At 42.4% G+C, this 26891-nt stretch overlaps 1 protein-coding gene across 1 annotated transcript; it reads left to right on the plus strand.

Annotated features, from left to right (window-relative positions):
• Positions 1–2725: 2725 nt before the first annotated feature.
• Positions 2726–26562, plus strand: EEF1AKMT1 (EEF1A lysine methyltransferase 1). Its single transcript, XM_069467448.1, has 5 exons — positions 2726–2763; positions 18184–18346; positions 20780–20862; positions 23496–23776; positions 25790–26562. The coding sequence occupies exons 2-5, from the start codon at positions 18203–18205 to the stop codon at positions 25915–25917; spliced, it is 636 nt and encodes a 211-aa protein (XP_069323549.1). The 5' UTR covers positions 2726–2763; positions 18184–18202; the 3' UTR covers positions 25918–26562.
• The last annotated feature ends 329 nt before the right edge of the window (positions 26563–26891 follow it).

Raw genomic sequence — 26891 nt, forward strand, 5'->3', positions numbered from 1 at the left:
GAAGCAAGTAGAGGTTAAATAGGACTGTGCCAAGTATTTTTATTCCCATAATAGTATTAGCAGTTTTGTTCTTGAGTTTTGATAATGTTCACTTCTGCCTACTTTACCAGGTTAGGCTTCAAATACTCCTTTTAGTAAGCCCAAGATGTATTGAGTAGTGGAACTTCTCATTTGTGTACCTACTTACAACTGCACTGCCCTAGATGTTAATGGTCTTTTCTAAGCACTGACCTGATACTGTACAGGGTAAAAGCGGAGAGACCTCGATGCCATGCCAAACTAAGCTACTTAGGGTTTACATTAATTTCCACAGATCTGTTATCTGTATCTTGAGATTATAAATGCTGTTCTTCTTCCCCCCCCAAAAAATTTTAAAACAAGGATGGATAAAATGTGATAGTAGATGTTCAATAAATTCCATTATATTTAAAGATTACTTCTGAGAACACATTTTGCTTCTTAGATAAATGTATCCTAATATGAAGTCTAATACCTGATAGTCAGTATGCTAAGTACTTACAACAGTATGTATCTTCACATCGACACAATGTGATCTTAAAGCCCTAAACAACTACCATTGTGATAATTGTGATAGAGTTCATCATAATATTTATCTTTTTTTAAAATGAGAAAATCTAAGTCAACTATCTTAATCCACTTGTGTCGCTACAACAGAATACCTGAGACTGGGTAATTTATAAAGAATGGAAATTTATTTCTCACATTTCTGGAGACCGAGAAGTCCAAGATGAAGGCATGAGGCATCTGGTGAGGGCTTTCTTGCTTTGTCCTCACATGGTGGAAGCTGGGAGAGCAAGAGAGAACCAACTCCCTCCCTGAAGCCCCTTTATAAGGGGACCTGATTTCATTCCTGAAGGAGTAATCCTCTTTGCTTAATCATCTCTTAAAGGCCCCACCTCTAAATACTATCAAACTGGCAACACCTGAATTTTGCAGATGTATTCAAACCATAGCAACAATGATTTCAATTTCTGCTGAATATGCTCCTATTATTTCTACAACAAAAAAAATTCTAACCATGATTCCCAAAGTGAGTTTCATGTTATTACTAGTTTTTTATAATTTATTATCAAATAAGTTTGAGAAATCAAGTTTCTTTAGTGTGTGAAGTTAAAAGCTTTAATACATTAATGCCTATAGTGAAGTTTAAAAGAAGATCTTGATTAGATTTTCCTCATATTTAATACAGTCTTTTCTCAAAGTACCTTTTGGGACTAGAATTCTAAGGAACACCCTTTGCAACATGTTTAGGATAAATTGAGTAATTTGGGGGTATAGCACTCAATGGAAGAAAAACACCTGAATCTGTGTTTTTGTATTTATAGGTAACTAGTGATTTTTCTTTTGTTGAAAAGGAGAACTGAGTTTAATTTTATCCTTAAGAGATCTTTCCAGAGTGAACTTCATTTCTTACTGGCACCATTTCTAAAGAGTAGCAAAAATCTTTTTTTCTAAAGAGAACAAAAATCATTGCCGAATACACAAAAGGAATAATTCCCAAATTGAAATTGATTTGAAAGCATGTTTCAGGTACAGTTTAACTACACAAGTAATTTTACTTCTACGAGAATCAGTTTGCCTTTGATATTTTAAATTTTTATGATTTTTGAAAACCATTACATTACAGTGCATGGGTTTCACCAGGGAAATATTAATCTTCATGTATTACTGACATGCTGTCTGAGCAATCAGCACTAGTGGTAGAGGTTTAAAGGTTTAAACTCTGATGTCTACCGTCACTTTAAACAGTAAAAATAGCCTACGGTAAAATACGTGGAGGTAACTACTGTCTTACGTGCTGTAATGGAAGTAATGGAAGCTTTGAAAACCTAAAACGATGTTTAATACCAAAATTAATTTGCTTTTACATAAACTTTTCTTTTAAATTATAAGCCAAGGCAGTCTCTTATGTATGAACCTCTACCTCTGTAAAAAAAAAAAAAAGTCATAAAAGTTGGTTATTGTTTCTTTGTTCATGTTGATTGGCTTCTTTTAGTTTGTTTTATGTATTTTCTTCCTGCTCCGTTGCCAAGTTACACCTGGTCTTGAAATATTTGATTTAATAGACTTGTCATCAGCTCAAAACAAAGTCAAAATGAAGCATGGGTTATTACAGACTGGAAACAGTACTTAAAGTAGAAATTGTAATACACCCAAAGTTATACAAGTTATACTGTTTCATGAACTACTTACTGAATAGCATCATTTGGCAGCTGAACAATTCATTTATATCCTCACTTTATACCAGATAGGATTTAAAGTTGCTCAGCAGAATATATAAAACTTAGCAACTTGGTAAAGAAAATGCAGGGAGGTAGAAACATAATATAGATTTTAAAGTGTTTTTCTCCCCTAATACTATCAATATTACCAAAACCTCTATTTAATGTCAACATTTAAAGTCAACATTTCTAAGACTGACCACATTGCAGACAAACAAATGAAGACTTGATTGTGGAAACCTACATGTCTCACCGCAAAACAGTGGGTTTAACTTATATCTAATCAAAACCTTAAACTTTCTTTGCCACCACTCTTGGAGGCAACTGATAAAACAAAGAAGCGAGGCAACGATTCCCGGCAGGAGTCAACCCTCCCGGGCTATAAAAGCGGGATCTAGACGCTTCCGGAAGACTGGCTCGCTTGCGGAAGCGCCCTCGGCCGGAGGGTCTGCGCCTGCGCCAGCTCGGCTCTGCCCGGCGCCGCCCGCAGCTCGTCGGGGCGACTGCGCACGCGCGGCTGGTGAGTGGACGGCTCTGGCGCGCCAGCGGGCTTCCATCGCGCTGATGACAGGCTTTGGAGTCCCTTACGCGTTTTTTTTTTGTTTGTCGCCGTTTGTCCAGTACAGTAGTGGTGAAGGTTTAATTGGTTTAATTGGCGGTGGCTGGCGGATGGCAGGCGAGCTGGAACCGAGCTCAGAGGGGAGCCCCTGGTTCCAGCTGGTTTGGCGCGGCCGGGCGTCCCCGGGGCGTGGGCGGGACTGGCGCCGCGGGGCCGCACGTGGACGCGTCTCTTCTTCCCGAGGGGAGGCAGGACTGGGCCTGCTGTCCTTCCATCTTTGCCCCCAGACGTCCGCTGAGGCAGTTTGAGAAATGTTAAGTCAGGTTTAGTTGTCTGCTGCTGGGGCGTAGTCCTCTGAGGCCTGAACCCCAATCCTTTTCTTTGCCCAAAAAATTCCTTTCTGGGGGGGCCTGGTGAGTCTTGCCTACAAATGCTAAAATCTCGGCAAACAGGTTTTTATGATGTGGTTCACCTGCATCACATGAAGGGTAGAAGACCCTTATCTTAACTCAAGCATTCCTTTCCACTGATTGCTGGTCTTTTGGACAAAGCCTAACTCTTTCAGCCAATTGTCAACTAAGGAATTCCTAAATCCACCTATTACTTGTAAACCCTGCTTCAAGTTGTCGTGCCTTAATCCCTAAACCCACCTATGACCTGAAAGCCTCTGCTTTGAGGTGTCCCACCTTTTTGGACCAAACAAATGTATGCCTTCCGTGTATTGGTTTATGACTTGACTGGTAAGCCCTGTCTCCCTGAAATGTATAAAACCAAACTGCAAACCACAGTGAGTCCACTTGCTCAAGGTTTCTTGAGCGTGGCTCCAGGTCATGGTCCTCAAATTTGGCTCAGAATAAACCTCGTTAAATTATTTTACAGAGTTTTTCTTCTTTTTGTTGACACCTCTCAGCACCTGTGGTTGAGGACATCTGAGGCAGGTCCCCTGCTAGGTGCAAGGTGTGTGAGCTTGAATAGACGTTGGCATGGGCAACCTCACTGGGCAAGCGGGGTAGCATTTTAGGTGGTGCAGGGCTAAGTGATGTTACTGGTGAAGTACAGGGTCCAGTCCGATCGTACCCGGGGCCCTACCCTGAGTGGGGAACAGGTCAGGGAAGACTTCCCGGAGGGAGCCATGTGTAAGATCAAGATAACTTGATAGGGGTGTGGCTAAAAACTTACTGCATTGTACATTTATGATCTACATTTCACTGTAAGTTTTACCTCCTTTTTTTTTGTTACTGTAAAAATAACAGGACAAATAGAATTTTAGAAAGCAAGAGGGAAGTGTAAGGTTTCTTTGAAGTAGCCGGCGCCAGAGAAAGAAAGACGAGCAGAGTTGAAAGAGATAAGTAAAGAGGCTTTATTGGGGCACTCCCGGGTGGGGGTAACAAGTCCCCGAAAGAGGGACCCGGGCAAGCCTCACGGGACCCACGGGACCCACGGGACCCAGAGAAGCCGTGCCGCCCAGAAGTCTGAGTGGGTTTATGTAGGTTCTTAGGGCTGGGGGATGGGAGCTTCTTTGGCCAGGAGATGTCGGTGCCAGGAATTTCTTTGTTTCAGCTTTGGGGCGGGTATTGAGGGATAGGAGAGACGACTTCTTTTTTCATTAGGGAAGGGAGGGGTGCTTGCCACCAGCCTTACATTCCGGCCTTTTATTGATAATAGGGCGCCTCGGTCTTTCTGGCTACTTCCTGCTTTTGAGGGGCGTAGTGGGGGCTATGGGCCGGAGTCGGATGGTGGAGGGGTGACTGGAAGAGGAGAGTAGGGGTGAAGAAGCATCTGGTTTACTGCTACTCTGGATAATTTCTGCAGGCAGCATTGGAGAAACTGAGCCAGAGAAGTCAGTTGTCTCTGCAGGGAAGTTAGTGACATGGACGACGTGGTTTCCAGGGATAGCTGTAGGCGATCTGTAAAGTCTTGGGCAGAAATAACACTGGCCCAGGGTGCCTCCCGCAAGCCCTGAGGCTGCCATGGAGGAGACCAAGTTGAGACCTATCATGACCGGCAAGAAGATGGCTCATTTTGAGCGGGGTCTCGGGAGAAGCTACTCGAATTCAGACTCACCATATAGAGTTAATTGAGGGACAACTATGACAGGGAAATAAGGACCCAGGGTGGATGTATTGATGCAGCAGGCAAGTGTTCTGTTGTATCAGAAGAACTGTCCCGGAGCAGAAGAGGTGGTCATGGTCACAGTATGGTTAGTGAGACAGCGTCCATGAAGTTGTAGGTTGGGGTCAGTGAGGGCGGTGAGAAAGTATATGTGATCCGCATAAGGTGGCCTGTGGGCTCAGGTTCCCATAGGGGAACTCGAGTGAGCGGAGTGGAGCATGAGGGACCCGATGAGGGAGTCTTTTAGGGGTAAGAAAAGTTTAGGGGAACAGCGGCCAGTAGGGGGTCACTGAGGGAGGCACAGAGGAAACAGTGGGAGACAGTACAGATTATTTTAGAGGAGTTTTAAGAAGGCGAGGGTATGTTGAATAATATTTAGCCAGGAGGTAAGAGGGGGATGTTTAGGGTGGCAGGAAAGTTGTCCTGCTAGAGTTTGTTCTGCTTCCAGCATATTGATAGATATTTGAACCTGTGTCTGGTGGGCCAGGACGTATTCACGGCTGACGTAAATAGTCGCTGAAGGGTAATAGTCATGTATTTTTCAGTATGCTTCGCCTGTGACTTTAATTTTCCAACGCTGGTCTCAAGGGTCGGGGATATCTGTGTGAGAGATATCTGAGTCGGTCTCTGGAGGCTGAGGTAGATATCTGTCTGCTTGGGCCCGGAGAAGTTGTCTGAGGAGGGTGAGATATGGGAGATAGGAGGCCAAAGGTGGGGGCTGGGTTGGAAGATGGTGCTTAATGAGAAAAGGCTGGTCTGTACATGAGTTCAAAAGGGCTAAGGTAGGCAGGATGTCGAGGGGCTGCCCTGATCCAGGTGAGAGCTAAGGGCAAAAGGTCAAGCCATGATTGGCAGGTCTCAATAATGAGTTTGGTGAGGTGGTCTTTGATTAGTCTGTTAGCCCTTTTAACCTTTCCTGAGGACTGAGGCCTGCAGGGAACATGAAGTTTCCACTCGACATGGAGAGCCTCACAGACCTGATGAACAACCTTAGAAACAAAAGCAGGGCCATTGTCAGACTCAGTGGAGGAAGGAAGGCCGAAGCGTGGGATAATTTCAGTAATGAAAGCGGAGGCAACAACAGCAGCAGTTTCATTGGCAGTAGGAAAGGCTTTAACCCACCCCGTAAAGGTATCTACCAGGGTTAAAAGATATTTGAAACGCCTGTGAGGTGGCATATGGGTGAAATCGACCTGCCAGTCTTGTCCGGGGAGGTGACCATGCATCTGGTGGGTGGATACAGGGGGTTTGAAGCCCCCTTGAGGGTTAACAGAGGCACACATGTCACAGTTCGAGCAAACAGTTTTGATGAGAGAATATAGGGCAGGGTGTGAAAATAGAGGCTGTAAGAGGTGGAAGGGGCCCTTAGTGCCAATATGAAGTGAAGAGTAGCTAATTAGGTGGGTAACTGAAGGGCCTCGAGGAGACTGGGGATAAGGGTGGCGTTAATAACAGGGGAGCCCTTGGTGGAGAGAAAGCCCCGTTCTCGCCATATGGCAGCATGGCAGTGAGCTATCATAAACACATATTTGGAGTCTGTGTAAATATTTACACTCCTGCCTTGGGCTAGGTGTAAGGCTCAAGTGAGAGCAATGAGTTCTGCCTTTTGGGAGGTGGTGCCCTCCGGAAGTCGGGAGGCTTTTATTACCTGAGAGGCAGAGACAATGGCATAGGCCGCCCGGCGTTTGTCGTCCACACCTATGACAGAGCTGCCATCAACAAAGAAAGTTAAGTCCGCTGAGGGAGGGGCTTGTCTGACAGATCGGGTCTAGGGGTAGTGGAGGCTTCAACCATTTCTGAGCAGGAGTGTGAGGACAGGGATAGGCAGGGAATGGGGAGCAGAGTGGCAGGGTTTAGAGTCAGGAACTGTGATAAAGTAATGGTGGGATTTTTTAATAAACAAGAGATGGAATTCCCGTAGTCTAGACGGAGTGAGGAGGGCTAAAGAGTGGTGAGTTAGAAGGTCCTGTAAGCGGTGGGTGGAGAAGACATGTAAGTTCTGTCCCAGGGAGAGTTTTAGGGCCTCCCTGGTGAGAATAGTGGCCGCAGCTAAGGCGAGGAGACAGGGGGGCAGTCCTGGACCATGGTGTCCAGCTGTTTGGATAAGTAGACCACTGGGGTGGAAATGGGAGTAGGTCCCAGAGGTTGGATGAGGACACCGAGGGCCAGGCCCTGGCGCTCATCCGTGTAGAGCTTAAAGGGTTTTTCAGGATGAGGGAGTCTTAGAGGGGGTGCTTGTAGGAGCGAATCACGAAGTTTTAAGAAGGCTTGGCAGACAGCCTGAGGGTTTAACGGGGCCAGTGGAGGCATCACGTGCTGCCTCATAGAGGGGTTTGGCAAGGAGAGAAAAGTTGGGGACCCAGTGTCAGAAGAAACCAATGAACCTGAGCAAGGATAGAATTTGTTCAGCAGTGGTGGGAGATTAGAGGTTGTAAAGAGCCTGCTGGCGATCAACAGTGAGATGTCAGGAAGTGGGGGTGAGACTAAGTCCAAGGTATGTGACAGTAGGCTTAGACAGCTGAACTTTGGAGGGGGCCTGTCACTGACACAGTAGCAGCATTCCTCCTGAAGGAAGATGTAGGTCCCTCCTTTTTTGGTTATCAGTAGATTTAGAATCAAAATACTTTTGCAGTTTTATTAAGAGTAAACCAGTATTTTGAGAATACCTTGTGATTTTAACCAAACCTTTCTTTCTTTAATTATAGCTGACTTAACCATACATAAAATTTTTTTGTAAATTCCTTCTATGAACTCCATCACAACCTATACAGACCATCTACGACATACTTGGGCTTTCTTTTTTGTCCTAAATTTTCTCTTTCTCAAATAACCAGCCATTCTGTTCCAGGACAAAAAGTCACTACACAAGGTCCTTCTCCACACAAATTATTCTCTCGCTGATTTTTTTTTTTTAACAAAAATACATTTCCATGTTCATAGTCTTTCTACATCTCTTTTTTACCTTACTAGTTACCTTCTATCTTGGTTTTATTTTTCCCTCCAAATCCAGGCTTTGAATCAATTTTTAAACAACCTCTGAATTAAACAAAATTACACATATAATTTCTTTAATGTAAACTCGGGGGTCTACCAGTTCAGATAGGAGAGGGTATGTAGGGCTTGGTAAGGCAGGAGAAGCTGTGGGCGGAGCTGAGGAATCTGGAGAGAGAGAGCGAGAGGGAGGGAGGGAGGGAGAGAGAGAGGGGGGAAGAAGGGCGGAGGCTCTGGAGGAAAAGTGGAGGATGGTGTCCAGCTTGGTTAATAAGTCCCTTCCCAATAGTGCAGCAGGACAGGAGGGCATGATAAGGGTTAGTTAGACAAGTTAGGGGACCGGTGATGGGGGGTTGAGAGGGATTGCCGTCAATAACCACAACCGACACCTGGGAAGGATAAGTAGGGCCTGAAAAGGAAGGCAGGACAGAGTAGGTAGCCCCCATGTCAACCAGAAAGGACACTGCCTTACCCACTACCTTGATTGTTACCCTGGGCTCGGCGAGGGTGATGGGGTCATTGAGTCGGGGTCTCTTCAGTCTTCGGCAGCCAGACCCAAAGCTGCCATCGGCAGGTCTAGGGATGGAAGGACTGACCCTCCGGACTTCTGTCCCAAGGGGCAGTCACTTTTCTAGTGTCCCTCTTGACCACAGCCGGGCAAGGCGTCGTGGGTGGAAGTGGCTGCGGGCACCACTTGGCCCAGTGACCTTCCTTACCGCACTTGAAGTAGGTGCCTGGTGGAGCGCGGCTGGTCGCCTTAGACAAGGTCGATGGTTTTGCGAGTCCCACTGGCCTCAGGGCTGCGAGGCTTGGGCCTGTAGGTGGGCCTTTTGGCGGACACGGGCCTCCCTTTGGGCCTCTGCCTGTTCATCTTGGGGATTGAAGACTTTAAATGCCATATTCACCAGGTCTCGGATAGGGGTCTGAGGGCCCTCCTCTGCCTTTTTTGAGTTTCTTTCTGATGTCAGGGGAGGACTGGGTAATAAAATGAGTTGTAAGGACAGTAGTCCCTGCGGGGAGGTAGGCTCTAGGCGGGTATATTGGATAAGGGTGTCTGTAAGGCGGCTGAGAAAGGCCGCAGGGTTTTTGTCTGCCTGTTGAGTGATTTCCCTGAGTTTATCATAATTTACAGCACGTTGGGCGGCGGCTTGGAGGCCTGCAAGGACACACTGTAACAGGTGGTCCCCCTGCTGCCCAGACGTGTTCTTTTTTATCAGTAGTAAGCGTAGAGGATAGTATAACAAAAATGTCATGCCAGGTAAGGTCATATACCTGTGTCAGGTTACGGAACTCTTTGGTGTAGGCTGTAGGGTCATTAGAAAATGAATTTAGGCGCTTTTCAATCTGAGAAAGGTCAGGAAGGGAGAAGGGAGCATGTATGCGTACAAGCCCTTCGGCTCCTGCCACCTCCCGTAATGGACAGAGGAGGGGCTGGTCCGAGCGGTTTGCGTGGGAGCGAGTGTGCTGGCTGACTGGAGACCGGCAGCAAGCGGCTGGGAGATGTGGGAGGATGGGCGGGCACCTGTGGGTGTGGTGGAGGTCGAGTGGAGGGGGAGGGCTGAGGGAGTCGGGTGGATCGGAGAAAGCAGAAGGGGCGTCTGAAGAGACGTCGGGTGGAGAGTTAGAGGGAGAAGAGGACGAGGGGGGTGGGGGATCCAGCACAAGGATTTGTGCAGGGTGGCAGGTCAGACATAGAGAAGGACGGGAGCGCAAACAGAAAAAGGCTTGCACATATGGGATCTCCGACTATTTGCCATTCCTGTGACAAAAGTTATTAAGGTCTTGCAGAATACTGAAACTGAAAGTCCCATTTTCAGGCCATTGGGAGTCATTGTCCAATTTATACATTGGCCAGGCAGTGTTGCAGTAAAGAATGAGGCACTTGGGCCAGATGCCTAAATCCAGGGCCTTCAGATTGGCCAGCAGACACCCCAGGGGCGTCTCGCCAGGAATTTTGGTCACCCATGTCACCTCAACCCGGATGGGGAAACAGCTAGGAACAGTATCCTGGCTATGGAGGCAGCAAAAGCCTGGGGGGACATCTCCGCCCAAGACTAGTGTGCCGGCTCGGAAAGGGGTGAGAGGAATTCAGGTGTCCCCGAATAGCCTCAGACCCTGGAACGGGGGCGCCTCCGACGTGGGCCCACAGTTTAACGGATAGGTAACAGTTTCCAGGTTCCTGGAAGGAATGGAGGCTCCTGGGGGATCCGGGTTGGGATAACACGGGGTGACTCACCCAGGCCGAGGTCATCAATCAGGGACTGGAAGGCAGTCAGCGGAGGTCCCGGTCCGGAAAGTGAGAGTTTTCGGAAGGGGGTGGTGCAGCCAAACGCCCCTCCCGGGTCTCGGCACCAAATGTAAGGTTTCTTTGAAGTAGCCGGCGCCAGAAAAAGAAAGACGAGCAGAGTTGAAAGGGATAAGTAAAGAGGCTTTATTGGGGCGCTCCCGGGTGGGGGTAATGAGTCCCCGAGAGAGGGACCCGGGTGAACCTCACGGCATTCACAGGACCCAAAGAAGCCGTGCCGCCCAGAAGTCTGAGTGGGTTTATGTAGGTTCTTAGGGCTGGGGGATGGGAGCTTCTTCGGCCAGGAGATGTCGGTGCGAGGAGTGAGGAATTTCTTTGTTTCAGCTTTGGGGCGGGTATTGAGGGATAGGAGGGACTTCTTCTTTTTTCATTAGGGAAAGGAGGGGTGCCTGCCACCAGCCTTACGGGAAGGAGTTGTTTGAGGCAGAGGAACTGTGTATACAAAGATGAAAAGAAAATGAAAGATTTTGGCCCTTTTCTGGAAGTAAGTTGGATTAAGGGTAGAATCATACAGCAATATCGAAAAACTAGAGAACGTCTAGAACTTTCCCATTCATAGAGCCTCACAGACTAGCCCAGGTACCCTCCCTTTCCTTGTGCAGTTTACTAGGAGTCTGGTATAAAGCCTAGGTTAGTGCTTTTTCTGCTAGATCACAATGTCTTGACCTAAATTTTTTGCAGAAGGTAGTATGATACTGTGTGAAATTACAGTTTGGTGGTTTTGCTTTAAGCACATTTGATACATGGAAATTGAAATGTTTTATACAAATAGAGGCTAACCACAGCCCACTAGGGGCCTGCTAATCCCTGCTGATGCTGCACATTAAAGTCCACTGCTTTGGTCTTGCTGTTCCGTCTTTCTATAATCCTCAGTCTTCATCCTTTCCTCTTCCTCAGGCCAAGTTAAAATGCCTGCTGCTTTTTCACTTCTCTCCTCTCCCCACTCAGGCTTTTCACTATGATGCCATGGCACTGAATGGTACTTCTTTGATAGAGAACATCCATGTTATCACTGTTATTTCTGTGTCTCTGATGTAGGTTTCTCAACCTTAGCACTATTGACATTTCAGGCCGGAAAATTCTTTGTTGTGGAGGGCTGTCCTGTGGATTGTAGGAAGTTCAGCAGCATCCCTGGCCTCTGCCTACTGGATGCCAGTAATACCCTCCCCAGTTAGGACAACCAAAGATGTCTCCAGACATTGCCAGATCTTACCCTGAGCAGCCAAATGGCTCCTGGTTCTCCTGTGAGAACCAGTGATGTAGAGTATGAGCCACATAAGGCCCAGGGCCAGTTGAATATTAATATAACAGTACTTTCCAACTCTTTTGGACTTGACAATCTCTTTCATGGCAATTTCACAAACCCCCTTAGAAATTTTAAAAATAATAAAGATATAAAATGGTGACTTAAGTTTTTTAAAGTATTATTAAAAACAGCTTCATTTAATTTAATATTTGGTAATATTTATTTTGTAAACAGATTTTAATTTTTCCCATTGAACAAGTGATGCTCTTTTGAACTTACTTTAATAATGTAGGAAACAGTGTATGATTGCTAAAATTGGAGCCCCCTACACTCTCCATGTTCCTCCATTGATCTTATTGTCATCTAACATTAATTTCATTTATATCGTTTTAGTCTCTCTTTGCCTCTCTAGAATGCAAGCTCCAGGAACAGGAGCTTTAAGTCCCATCCCCAAGAACAGTGTTCAGTACATGATAGTGCCTTGATAAATGATTGTCAAAGAAATGAATTTGATAAACTTTAAACTTTTATTTTGGGGCCAAATTCATGTAAAACATAGATTGAAATTTAATTGCTTTTTACAGCAATGAAAGTAGACAATTTTATTAAACTGCTCTTTGGAATTCTTTATTTTCCACTTAAAGTCAACTGGTTTTTGTGGTATTCATGGTTTTTTTCTAATGGATTAGCTAACAAGTTTCACGCTGCTGTTTGAAAGCCCTTCACCATAGATGGAAAGTATTTAGTATTAGCAAAAACTGAAATATTTGTGTATACATGTATATATGTGTGCATCTGTGTATGCACATGGACACACTCATATATATACACACACACACTTTTATTTTTTTCTCAGCTTTTCTAGGCCGTATGCTGGTGCAGCTCTGATTAGGAACTGGTTATACCCTTCAACTCTGCCAGGAAACACTGGATTTAAATAGTTGCCTGATTCTTTTCCTAAATGAAAAGAACTCTGAATCAGGAAGTACCTAACCAAAGTGAAACCTTTTAGTAGTCTGCAGATCAGCTTGCTGTGTTTTCTCAGCCTTTCTCAGCCCAGTGTGCACACAAGCTAATCTCTGGGATTTCCGATTGGAAATTCTCCAACATGATAGGTCCTGGTATGCTTTCCTGAAATGTGTTCTTTGTGCTTACTGCAGTAAACTAGAATTACTCATTTCAAACATTCTTACCGTTCTTTAGTGAGACTACTATAGACACCCCTATGTTGACCTAAATTATTTTTACTTTAATTTTAAATCTGTAACCTCCAAAGTAGATAATTCACTTTTCTTTTGATTCAAACACAACTGTAGAACAAACCACATTCTCAATAGCAAAGAAAACTATCAAACAGTATAATTCATATTAACAGTTTATTGTGAATATTTTGTTCCTGAGTTAGTAGACAGTTCTTTTGAGATTAGTATTCCTGATCTACTTTGAACTGTATAATAAATCAGTTCTTTTACCACTTGTCGCAAATGCTGATTTCTCTGCCTTGAATGCTCTTTCCCCTTTCTTTGTCTAAGTGAGAACTTATTCTTTAGATCCCACCTTAAACATCACTTCTTCAAGGAAACTTTCCCTCACCACCAGAGCCATGACAACAATCCAACTAACTTAACTGTATTTCATTACAAATCTCCAGAATACTTATAGGGGTAAAAATATGCATGGCATCCAACCAGTTAAAATTCACAATTGTCTGGCATTCAATAAAAAATATTACTAAGCATGCAAAGAAGCAAGAATATGCAGCCTGTGAGAGAAAATCAGTGAATTGAAACTGACTCAGAACACAGAATTAGTAGACAAGAACAGTAAAATAGTTAAAATTTTATTCTGTGCTTTCATAAAGCTAAGGAAAGAGTGAATATGTTAACTAGAAATACGAAAGATATAAAAAAGACTCAAATACAACTTTTGGGCTGGGCGCAGTGGCCGAGGTGGGCAGATCGATCGTTTGAGCTCAGGAGTTCGAGACCACCCTGAGCAAGAGCGAGACCCTGTCTCTACTAAAAATAGAAATAAATCAGCTGGACAACTAAAACTATATAGAAAAAATTAGCCGGGCATGGTGGCGCATGCCTGTAGTCCCAGCTACTCAGGAGGCTGAGGCAGGAGGATCGCTTGAGCCCAGGAGTTTGAGATTGCTGTGAGCTAGGCTGACGCCACGGCACTCACTCTAGCCTGGGCAACAAAGTGAGACACTGTCTCAAAAAAAAAAAAAAAGAAAGAAAAATCTTAAATGCATCAGGAAAGAAAGACACAAAGGAAGAAAAATAAGAATTGCTGCAGATTTTATGTTGGAAACGATGCAGTGAATAGACGGTGGAGGAGTATCTTTAAAGTACTGAAAGAAAAAGACACTGTCAGCTTCTAATTCTGTGCCTGTCCAAGGTGAAATAGACCTTTTCAGACACAAAAGCTGAAAGAATATATCACCAGCATTATCTGTCTCATTTTCCTTCTGTCATTCAGGAAATACTGATCCTATTAAGAAATACTCTCAGCTGGAAATACTAACCTATAAAACAGACTGAAGAGTACTAAAAATGGTTACTATGTAGATAAATATATGAGTTTTTAATTTAACAATGTGTGGAGTTTATGACAAATGTGAAAAAGTAAGATGTATGACAACAATAACACAAAGGCTTGGAGAAGAAAAATGGATATAGATTCACTATCCAAAACCTTATACAGTACACAAAATGGCATACTACCATTTGCAGGTAGACTGTGATATATTAAAGAATTATACTGTAACCCTTAAACAATAAAAAAACACTTAAATAACAAAGAGTCATAGTAAGCCAACAATGAAGAAAAAATGGAATCAAAATGTTTTCACTGCTGTGCAGTGAATTATATATACTGTGGGACTATACAACAATAATGTCTAGTGGACATTTCGGTTGAGTTTAATGTTTGCTATTATACATTTCTAATCTGAGCATCTTTTACATGTCTATTCATGTGAATTATACGAGCTTCACATATTTATATGCCTAGAAACAGAATTGCTGAGCTGAAGGTTGTAGGGTTAATGTCAGATTATTTTCCAAAGTGTTTGCATCAATTTACATTTCAACCAGCAGAGTAGGCAATTTTTATTACTCCAAGTTCTCAAAAACACTTGGTATTGTCAGTCTTCTTAATTTTGTCATTCAGGTAGGTGTGTAGCACTATCTCATTATGATTATAATTTGCATTCCCTGATGGCTAACAAGGTTAAACAACTTTTCATATGATTTTTTACTTTTTGTATGTCATCTTTTAGGAAGTGCCTGTTCCTGTATTTTGCCTATTTGTCTTTTGGTATTCCTTCCATTTAGGAATTCTAAAAAATGTTCACGTAACATACAGGAAGACTAGAAAATGAAATAGGAATGAAAAACAGGGAACAAACAGAAAGCAAATAATATAGCAGGATTAAGCACAATATGTCAATAACATTATGTAAAAGGTCTAAATATACCAATTAAAAGGGCTTAGCAGAATGGATTTTTAAAAGAAACCTAACTGTCTACAGGAAACTTCAAAAATTTTGTGTGACTATATATGTATGTATGTGTACATGTGTGAAAATATAAATATGTATGTACTATGAATGTGTGTTGAAAATAAAAGGAAGGAAAAAATACCATAGAAACATCTTTTTAAAAAGGGATGAGTACCTTTATTAATATCAGGAAAACAGACATGAGAGCAAAGAAATCACCAGCAACAAAGAGAGACATTACATAATGATAAAAAGGATTAATTCATCAAGAACACATGGCAGTTCTAAATATGCATGCACCAGATGAGAACAGTTTACATTACATGAAGAATGAAGGAAGAACTGATAGAACTGAAAGAAGAAATGGGCAAATCCACAATTACAACTGGGGACTTCACTTCCCTCTCGCAACAATTGATACAACTACTACAGGGGAGAGCAGCAAGGATATAAGAGAACTTATCACCATTAACCAAAAGGATCTATTCACATTTACAGAACCCTCCAACCAACAAGAACAAAATACAAGCATCCACGGAACACTCACCGACACAGACCAAACCCTGGGCCATAGCACAACCTGCAGCACTTTTTAAAGAACTGAAATTATACACGCTGGAAAGCAAGTAACAGGAAAGTCTCCAAACACTTGGAAATTAAATAACATACTTCTAAATAATATATGGGCCAAAGAGAAATTCTCAATAGAAATTTAAAAATACATTGAATTGAGTGAAAATAAGCAAAAAAGTATACAGATTTGGTGGGATGTCACTAAAAGGGAAATTTATAGCACTAAACACTTAAGAAAGTTCTCAAATCAATATTCTAAACTCCCTCATCAAAAAAGTAATTGAAGCATAAAATAAATGCAGAGAAAGCAGAAGGAAGGAAATGAACAGAAATCAATGAGAATTGTCAGCTGGTGGTTGACAGGTTTTTGTATTAGGTTTGTGCTGGCTTCATAAAAACAAGTTGGGAATTATTCCTTTCTCTTCTGCTTTCTGGAAGAGTTTACATAAAATTACCATCATTTCTTCTGTAAATGTTTGATAGACTTCACCAGTGAATCTTCTCAGCCTGGATTTTTCTATTTGGGGAGGTTTTTGATAACAAAATCCATCTATCTTTGTTTGTTTTTTGTTACTATTATTTTTAGAGACAGGATCTTGCGATGTTGCCCAGGCTGGAATGCAGTGGCTATTCACACTACGATAGCTCACTGCAGCCTTGAACTCCTGGTCCAAGTGATCCTCTTCCCTCAGCCCCCTGAGTAGCTGGAACTACAGGTATGCACCACGACACCCAGCTCAAAATCCATCTATCTTTGATAAAACAGAAGGCTATGGCTGCCTTAAACATCTCTTAGTTGTACCTGTTTTTGAACTTCATATGAATCTAATTATATTGTATGTATCTTGTGTTTTGCTCCTTTTCCTAGAGGGGAAACTGGTTGTTCATAGAGGGCTTATTTGTATTTTTAGATTAACTTGCGTCACCAGATGTTTATTAGCAAGTTTTTATACAAGTAAGTCTTTGATGAAGAAAAGAAGGAAGGAAACAACAAGATGTTTGTACTTAATGAAAATACACTGGGTTTCACTAGTTGGTACATACAAGGTTTTTGTTGTTTTAAGGATCTCGGGTAGAGTGGCTAGCTCTCTGATTTTGAAAAAAAAAATAAAAGCAGCATCCAGCAGATATTTCTCACTTTAAATGGCTGTTTAGTATCTTTTAAACATTCTTCCTAAGCTTTGAGTATTTCCCACATTCTGAGTCCTGCTTTCCCAGCCTCCCTTTTAGGGATGCCCCAGGAGCACGCCCTAGGCCCTGCCAGTCGGACATACCCACACAGGTCTACCAGTGGGAAGAAAGTAGCAGGAGGAAGCTCTTGAATAATCTTTGCTGATTTTCAACACAACACTCACTGTAAAACTTAGACACAATATTTTAAAAAGGAAACAAGATGCTGATTTTTGCTTTTAGATAACTTTTGGTTTAGTAATTTGTTTGATACCTGGGTAGTAAGGAATTTGACCTCACCCAAAGAGAGGCCTGGTCTTTGTCTTGGCTCCTAGCTGGTAACCTCTAAACATCTGGAATTTCCCAAGTGACAGGCGTGTCTTTGTTATTCATGGTAGGCTCCTCAGATCACATTTGATAATTTAAGCTAACAAAGTGACTCATGGAGGGCCCCTGAGCCCAGACTCCAGGAGGATACAGCTGTAGAGACTGACTTCAGCTAGGTATACAGTTATTCCATCAGTAATGAAACCTCAATAAGAACTGGACACTGAAGCTCCGGTGAGCTTCCTGGTTTGGCAGTACTCCATGCATATTGTCAAACATCAGTGCCAGGAGGATAATGTGTCCTGAGGATGATGGAATCTTCAGGTTTGGAACCCTCATGGACTCCTCCCTACGTCTCTTCCTTTGGCTGGTTCTAAATTGTGTCTTTTCCCTGCAATAAATTTAACTGTGAATATAATTGCTCTCAGTGAGTTCTGTGAGTCTTTCCAGCAAATTATTGAACCTGAGTGTGGTTTTGGGAAACCCCTGAACTTGCAGTTGTCAAGAGCCTTGGCATGCTTGGCCAGCTAGAGGACTGTACCCTAACCTCACCGTATAGCTCACTCTGGGTAGTGCCCGAAAAAGAAAGAATTATGCCTGCCATCACTATCTACAAAAATATCTTGGTTTTCTGTTTCTCTGTTTTACTCTTCTTTCCCTTATTCTTATTGTCCCTTTTATTTTTCATCTCTCTTGTAATACCCCTTGTTTTTTACTGATCCTTCACACCCACCAATGACACTCACGAGCCTTGGCTTGCGTAACCAGTGACAGCCAAGCGTAGAAAGATCTCGGATACATTCTACTGTGAAATGTCTGCACATTTACCCATTGGGGTACCAGAAGAAAGCAAAATGTCTTCAGATATTTGTGGTAAACATTTGCTTCTGCAACGAATCATAAAAATGAGGAAATGATATTTATAAAAACTGGACATATTTAAAAGAAAAGTCTACACTGGATGAACTTTAGTTTAGGGTAGAAGCCCTCTGTAGATATTTGATCTCAGAAGTTTTAAATATGTATATTTCCTATATAAAATTCACTTTGGTTTGGGTCCTTGCTGTGAAATAAAAACTTTAAAAAAATTATTATTTGATAAGAACAGGGAACAAAATCCTCATAGAACATTTATGCCTTGATTTGCAGGTTAGAGATAATTTGTGAAATGAGTGACTTGGAAGATGATGAGACCCCCCAGCTTTCTGCCCATACCTTAGCAGCTCTCCAGGAGTTTTATGCTGAACAAAAGCAACAGACTGACCTAGGTGGGGATGATAAATATAACATCGGAATAATAGAAGAGAACTGGGTAAGTAAATGTGTTCCATATCCATCAGAAAATACTGACGTGGAAGCTACTCTGCCAGTGTTGTTCTGCATCCCACCTAATACCGAAATCTCTGTCACTTGTCACTTGTGATCTGATAATCTCTGTGGGGAGCTAAGAAAGCAGTCCCTGAGCAATTTTAAGACAGTATAAACTGAGATCTCCCTGGTTCTGACAATCAGGCTGGTTGGTGATCAGAGGAGGGGGCCTTTCGAATAGGGGGGTGATGTGTTATTATGTCCAACACAAACTTGTGCTTCATTCTTGGATAGAGATATACCCTATTAGCTTTTATGGGCCGGGAAATCCTGGTGGAAAGAGAAAAACATATCATTGACATAAATGGTGGAACGGAACTTAAAAATTTAATGAAAAATTGATGAGAGGGAGTTTTTAAGAAAATATTAATAGTTTTTGGTATATAATATATACTTAGTTGTGTTTTTATAGCCCAAATAAAAGTAGAAATTAAAAAAGAAAAAATGAGGGAAACTCCTAACATAAACTGGAACCTAGAAATTTAAATTTTTAAATGGAGATACTTGAGAAACAGATAGGCCTCAAATGTTGTCTGTGGCTGCCCCTCGGTAGTAGGCCTGTCTTCATCACTTTGCCATTGGAAGGAAGCTTTTATCTTTTACATTTTGTGTCCAGTTTGGATGTCTAAGTTATATAAATTTTTCCTATTTACCCTCTGTTTAAAACTAACTGTGATAAAAATGTGGCCAGAAATTTCAAGGGATTTTTGGAAGAGAGAAAGTGGGTATCAGATGGTCCGTGAAACAGCAGAGTGAACTGCCACCCTGGGTGAGAACTGTGGCAGATGAGAGCCTTTCTTCCAGTGGAGGACACAGAGACTCCGGGTTCTAAACTCAGAGCCTGGTGAACATAAGGGTAAAAGTGGCACACGGGCTGATTTTGTGTGATGGATTAAAGGGTGGCCTGCTACCGTGGTTGGGCCAGTTGGTCTCTTACCCTCCTCTAATCATACCCAGATGTCAAACATAGCATGGGAGGTACGCGCCTCCAGGCCAAATCTCAGAGGATTTCTCACCAAACAAACTGGAGAATCTGCATTGGGAATGCCCTAATTTGGGCAAGAAATATGGAAAGAGACACAGAACAGAATCTAAGATAGCTCCAGAGCTCTGCCATAGACAAAGAGAAGCGGCAAAAGGCAGTTTCATTTAGGAAGGAACTACACAAAATTCCTCCATACTCAGAGTAAAGCTCTCTCTATTTGATCACATTTCAGCTTTGTTGAGATATAATTCACATACTATACAGTTCACCTTTTCAAAGTATATAATTCGATGGTTTTTAGTCAGTTTACAGATAGGTGCAACCAACACCATTAGAACATTTTCACTACCTCACGAAGAAACCTTATACCCTTTGGCTGTCACCTCCCAATTCCACAATTCCCCCAACCCCTGGCAACCACTAATGAACTTTTTGTTTCTATGGATGTGCCATTTCTGGTTGTTTCCTATAAATGGAATCACATAATACATGATCTTTTGTGACTGTTTTCTTTCACTTAGCATAGTGTTTCCAATATTCATCCATGTTATAGCATGTATCAGTACCTCATTCCTCTTTATGAGTGAATAATATTCCATTGTACAGTGCACTCCATTTTGTCTGTCCATCCATCAACTGATGGGCATTTGAGTTGTTTCCACACCGAGCACATTTTTAAAGTGAGAATCCCGTCTGCATGTCCCGTGCAGCAGGCTGCCTCAGCCCTGTCATCCAGTGGGCAGAGAGGCCAGCTGGAGAAATGAGTCTATACTGTTACAGAGGAAAAACAAGCTATTTTTTTTTTTATTAAAATCATCCTTAATTTATAAATATGAATAGATAATCAAGGATCACTAGAAATTAAAAAAAAAATCATCAATCAGCATGAAACAGAAGGAGCAATATGAAAACAACCAACTTGCCCCTGAAGGAAAAACAAGTAATTCCAGGAAACATGCCTGAGGTAAAGATAAGGCCATGGAAAAGTAGCACAGTCTGCATTTCGCTGATTGGATCCTATGGTGTCATTTAACGTGTTCTTCCATCCTCTGTGTTTGTAATTCTGTTCATTGCTAGTTGAATCTAGAAGCTCAATCAGATTCAAGTTTGATTTTTTTTTTTTGGCAAGACTAATACAAAGGTTGGGATATATTCTTCCATCAGGAGAAACATTGACTATAAATCATTTTTTTGTGATGTTCGCAGCCATTGACACTCAAGGCATAGATTCCATTAATTCATTAGGGGCTTGTATTAATTTAAAATAATTTCAAAGAAAAATTAATTTTCAAAAGAAAATTTTTTAAATATATGCATGCTGACATAGTAGATATAAAAGAACAAAGTTTATGCCAATTCTAAAAATGATACGAACCCATTCCTCTGTTCCAGCAATTGAGCCAGTTTTGGTATAGTCAGGAAACTGCTTTGCGACTCGCACAGGAAGCCGTTGCTGCTGCTGGAGAAGGTGGCAGGTGAGATTCAAATTTTATTTTTCTTTTTGTCTTCTAATCCAAAGTAATATTTTGAATGGCCTTCCTAGGTAAGAGGTGGTTTGCAAGATGTCTGAACTATGATGTGAAAAAATTGTCCATCCTGGTTTGCAGCACGTGACAAATTAAGACCTGCCTCAACACTGAGTCCAGGGACCCCTCAGAGATCTATTCCTTGTAGGGTTTCTTAACTCTGTTCTTTATATTAACATTTTCTAACCTGTTTCTTACCTTTGTACTTCTAGAGTTTGCTTTAAAAGAGAAAATCTTAATGTTTGACTTTTCTGAAGTTTTAAGACTATAGGTTTTCTTTTTCATTAGTTTGGTTTTTATTTTTATCAAAACTTTACAGCATATAATTTAAAAAGTCAAATTGTTCTAAAAGATTTATTCAAAACAATCCATTTCTAATTTTCCCCATACTTCCCCCACTTTCATCTCCCTTTCAATTGATTCCTTGGTATTTACAGTCAGATTTCCAAATAACATGTTGATAGTGCTACTTCTTGATTTGTCACTTTTAGACATTATTTCTTGAATTCTCACCATAAAGAATGAGGATTTAGCTCTTTGATGCTAAACTGTTACCACATGACATGCGTACTTTCTGTGTACCCCCTACAGAGTTATTAATATATCTTAATTTTTGTTATAACAGGGTTTGTATTGTTATGACTACATACGTGTTCTTTACAGTTGAGCTTTTTCATTCTCCTTTCTATACAACTTTTCATTTTCCTTGAAAAAATAATTCTCTTATTTTTTATGTATTGTATATCCATATCACTAATTAATCCCCAAATTCTGTGTCTAAATCTATCAATAAGTTAAACCACTTCAACTTCTTGAAAAAAATTAATGCTGGGGCTTTGCAGCCAGTTCCAGTTTGTACTGGTTGCTTTCTAGCTTTACTTACTCTTATCTTAGTATCTCCTTTCACCCTCATGCTTCCTTTGACCTCTCTCGTTCTAGACTCCCTGTTTCCCGTACCCTGATTCCTACTTTACAGCCTTGTGAGGGAGGCATGCATCCTCTTATAGCTTCCACAGAAAAGGTACATGGGATTGAACTTTCATGTCTGCAAATGCTTTTGTCCTGCCCTTACTCTTGACTGTGATAGTTTTGTCGGATGGCTCATTCCAGGTTTTGAAGGCATTGCTCCATTGTCTCTAGGCTTTCATAGGTGCTAGTAAGAAGTCCAGTGTCATTCTGATTTCTTGTAGGAAACCTGGTTTTTCCATCTCTGCCTACTGCAAATTTAGGATTTTCTCTCAAGCCCCAGATTCAATGTGTCTTGGTGTGGAGCTCTCATCTACTATCCTGTGCACTGGGGAGCCCTTCATCTTCATCATTCATGTCCTTCAGTTTGAGAAAATTATCTTAAATTAGTTCTTTGATTTCTTTGCCCACTGTTTTTTTCTGTTCCTCTTTCTGGAACTTCTATTATTTGAATATTGGACCTGATCTTCTAATTGTCTTCTTTTTCTGTCTATTGCCTCTTTACCCTACTTTCTGCTGAATTCCTCAGCTTTATCATCTAAATTTTCTACTGAGTTTACCATATCTGTTACCATATTTGTAATTGTCTATAGCTCTTTTTTGACCTCTGAATATTTCTTTATTATTGTATCTTGTTCATCCTTCTGAGGATATTACAGGATCTTTTAAAAAGTTTTCTTCTCCCTGCCTAGTCTCTCTTTTCTGTTCATTTAATATTAGATATTTATCTAAGGTGTGTTCCTTGTCTGCTGACCCCCAGCTGTCCATTCATATTTAAGGGGGGAGCACTCAAAAGCTGGAAGCTTGGACACATGGGTGGGCTTATCTACTTTGGTCCCTACAGTTGGAGGGTCTGGATGAGCTATCTCCTAGGGAACCCTCAGTGTCAGTATGTTCCTTATCAGCATATAGAGAGCAGCTTTAGTCTTTTTAAAGTGGCTACAGAACATTCCATTGTAACAGATTTACCACAGTCAACTCAATAATTCAATTATTTAGGTTATGTCTAGCTTTTTCAGTAGCTAGTTTTAAAAGTTAACTCTTAGAATACTACCCATTCATGGACTAACCATGGACTGCCTATAATGAAACAGATTTTTTAATTTCCTTATACAAAAAAGAAGCATAAATTCAAAATTGCTTATCCACAGTGAAACCCCATTTTAATGTATCTTTTTGGAAACTGGAGTAATTTGGGGTTTATCTTTCAACATCATGGGTATTACAAAATGACTTTAAAATATTGAGTTGGGACTAAAATCATTTGAAATAAATACTAACAGCCCAACATGAAAATAAAAGGCAAATTTAGGCTTTGGGCTAACTACATCTAACTTTTGTTATAATGTGTTCCTGATGTTTTACATTTTTTACTATAAAAAGCACATTTATCCTTTCATACCTCAAAGTAATGAGTTGTAGATTTTTAAATACGAAATTCTTTAAACTATAACATTTTTTACCCAAAATTTACTATCACATTAGTTTGCACTATTATTTCCTTTAAGAAAATCTGAACACTAGGACCTATTTTTTTGTTTTTGGCAAAATAGTTATTTAACACGATGAGCTATCTGTTAAGGCTCCTTCATGAGTGTATTTGTTTTGTCTTCTAGAATAGCATGTGTGAGTGCCCCCAGCGTGTACCAGAAACTCAGAGAGCTGCACAGAGAAGACTTTTCAGTATACATCTTTGAATATGACAAAAGATTTGCCATGTATGGAGAGGAGTTTATCTTCTATGATTACAATAATCCATTGGATTTTCCTGAAAAAATAGCTGCACATAGTTTTGACATCGTAATAGCGGATCCTCCCTATCTTTCTGAGGAATGTCTCAGAAAAACGTCAGAAACCATCAAGTACCTCACTCAGGGCAAGATTCTGCTGTGCACTGGTAGGTACCACATTTCATGGTTCACAAAAGCCAGTGACAGTGGATAGACAAGTCTTTGGTTTCAAGAGTTGGAAGAAATTTGAAGCTCGAGTCCTGGGCCGGGTGCAGTGGCTCACACCTATAACCCCAGCACTTGGGGAGGCGGGAGGATCACTTGCAGCCAGGAATTTGTGACCAGCCTGGGCAACATAGTAAGACCCTATCCCTACAAAAAATAAGAAAAATTAGCCGCACGTGGTGGTGTGTGCTCCTGAGTTCCAGCCACTCAGGAGGCTGAGGCGGGAGGATCACTTGAGCCCAGGAATTCAAGGTTACAGTGAGCTGTGATTGTGCTACTGCACTCCAGCCTGGGTGACAGGGGGAGACTCTGTCTCAAAAAGAAAACCCTCAAATCCTGAATCCACCACTTTCTATGTGACCCTAAACAAGTTATTTAACCTCTCTGTTCCCAGTTTCCTTATCTGTAAACTAGAACTGATAATACTAACCTGTCTTTGAGGGTTGTGGAGAATTCAGTGACTCAATACACATTAAGTACTTATCTCAGGGTCTGGCGCATAGTGACTGCTCGATGAATGTTAGCCATTATTTTTAATTCTTCATCATCATCGTCATCAGTAGTAGTAGTAGTATGTGATCCAGCCTCTCTACTTGATAAAAGAGAAATTTGGAATCTACAGAGTTACAGTGAGTTGCCTAAGGTTATAGAGCTGGACATTAGATGAGGTTTGTTAAAGTAGAAGAGTTTGAGATTGATATACTTTCCTAAGGTGAACATAGTAAAATTCAATATAGTAAAATTTGGGAACTAAAACGTTACCACCCAGTCTCTTGACTTCTGGGCACCCTGGGAGTCCAGGCCCGGGGGTGCTGTTCCTGGCTGTGGGCCTGGGCTCTCAGGGTCGCTCTTCTCCCCCAAGCACACAGCTCCGAGCAGGAGTGAGCTGCAGGGAGTCTGTTCTTTGGTGTTGTGGAATTGGCTGTTTGGTCAAGAATGCAACTCTTTGATCACACAAATATAGTAATTTATTTAACGCTTATTAATTCAACTGCTTACTAACACAGGCAGCGCTCTGACCTCATGGAGAATACATTTTAGTTTTAGGAGATAGGTTTAGAAAGGTAACAAAACACACGAAAGAAACAGAGACTGGCAGGGCTGGCACATTGAGTCTTGAGGGGCTCCGAGCCGGCCCAGGCGCAGGGCTGGGCAGGAGGCCCCCCACAGGTGACAGCTGGGAGTTGCGGTTTTCTTTTTTTAAAGTTCTCAGAGTGTCGTCCAAAAGCGACAAGATCCAATTTTTCTAAATTGGCTTTAATTTTGTACGGAAGAGGTTTCATGGGGCACGTGGACACAGGCACCTCATGGGCTGTGGTGACGTCCAGGTGAGAGACAACAGCAGTCCGGACAAGGTCACAGCAGTAGGAGGGGAGGGCAGGGGATGGATTAAAGGATGCTTTGAAGATGAAACTGGATGAGCTCGCTGTGCTCTCAGTGTAGGGGAAGCAAGGGCAAGAATTGGGGCTGTCCTGGGTTTCTGGCCCATGAGGGCTGCCAGGGCCACCTCCTGCCAGAGGACGTCGAGGGAGCTGGCCGTGTTGGGCCAGGGGTAGAAATTGGGAGCAGTCAGTGAAAAGGTAGCAATGTGTTCGTACGGGTTTGTACGGTTAGGTATTATGGAAAACGAGGTTCTTGACATTGGGAAACCCCAGCTTTTAGCAATGATTTTTGCTTTCCTCATGTTCGTTTGTGGGATATAATCTACTTCTAAATTTCTAAGAGTCTCAGCTTTGCAAAAGTAGGAAAATTATTTATTACATAAAAAAGAAATGGAAAAAAATAGGTAATTTGCAAAAATGTTGGAGAAGGTACAGACCCTCCCCCATCCTTCTGGGGCTCTGTCGTCAAGTTATTGCTCTTGGGACTTTGGAAGGCCCACTGCAGGGCTCCTTGGGCGCTGAGCTCTCGGCTGGTGGTTCGCCCTTTGGGTTCATTTACTTTGCTCTCCTCAGGTGCCATCATGGGAGAACTGGCGGCAGAACTCCTCGGAGTGAAGATGTGCAAGTTTATTCCAAAACATACCCGAAACTTGGCAAATGAGTTTTGCTGTTATGTGAATTACGAGTCTGGGCTAGACTGATCTGTAAGTACAGACAGTGGCATAACACAGTAAAGGATCCTTGGCACATTTCTCCTCTGTTTTTATTTTTTTATTACATTGAAAAGTTATAACCTCCTCTCCTCCCCAGCAAACAGGAGCTGTCCCTGGCCTAAGTTTCAAAGTAAGGACACAACCTCTCATTATTGTTTCCTTAAGGAGGGCGTCCCTAGAGCTGCTTCTGCCAACCTGAATCCATGGAATTAGAGTTGGAGGAAATCTTAGAACCTGCCTAATCCACTCTCCTCGTTTAACGTATGTAAAAACAGAAGAACAAACAGCTTAGTGGCTTGCCCAAGGCCTCCTGAATTAGACAGGACCTTGGCCTCTGCCTCAGGCCATAGGTTCCCTTAAAATGGGCCCCTTCTGCCAGCCTGGCGCAGTCTGGTAACGTCCTAGGGCTCCTGAGGCCCCAGCCCCGTCCTGCTCCAGCCCCGCAAGGAGGCGAGGAGACGTGGCTTCCCTCCGTGAGAGGAGCTGGTGTCCGAGTGCCTCTGGAATTCTCCTCCTCTTCCCAGTTCTGGGGGCGCTGAGAGGGTGATGGGAAGGGAGCCCAGGTGCCCCGTTCCGAATTGCCTGAGCAGATGAAAGTGGCCTCTGTGAACCACAGCCCGGAGCTAAAGTGGAGTCTCTCTGTCTGAAGCACGTTCGTCACATACCCACACCCCAGAGGGCTGCAGCGGCCAGAAGGATGAGCTGTTGATACAGGCAGCTGGGATGGACCTCAAGGAATCAAACTGAGTGAAGAAAATCCCCAAAGATCACACACTGGATGTTTCCAGTTACACCATTCTCTGAGGAGAACAGGTCAGTGGCTGGTAGCGGTCAGGATGGGCGCAGGGGGATTCTCTGGTGCTTGCGTGGTGGTCTGTGTCTTGTGCATGGCGGTGGTCTCATGCACCTGCAAATGTGACAGCATTACATAGAGCCGCACTCACAAACGAGCGCGTGTAAAA

The sequence above is a fragment of the Eulemur rufifrons genome, chromosome 4 (genome assembly GCF_041146395.1).
Source record: "Eulemur rufifrons isolate Redbay chromosome 4, OSU_ERuf_1, whole genome shotgun sequence".
In the NCBI taxonomy this organism is placed as follows: Eukaryota; Metazoa; Chordata; class Mammalia; order Primates; family Lemuridae; genus Eulemur; species Eulemur rufifrons.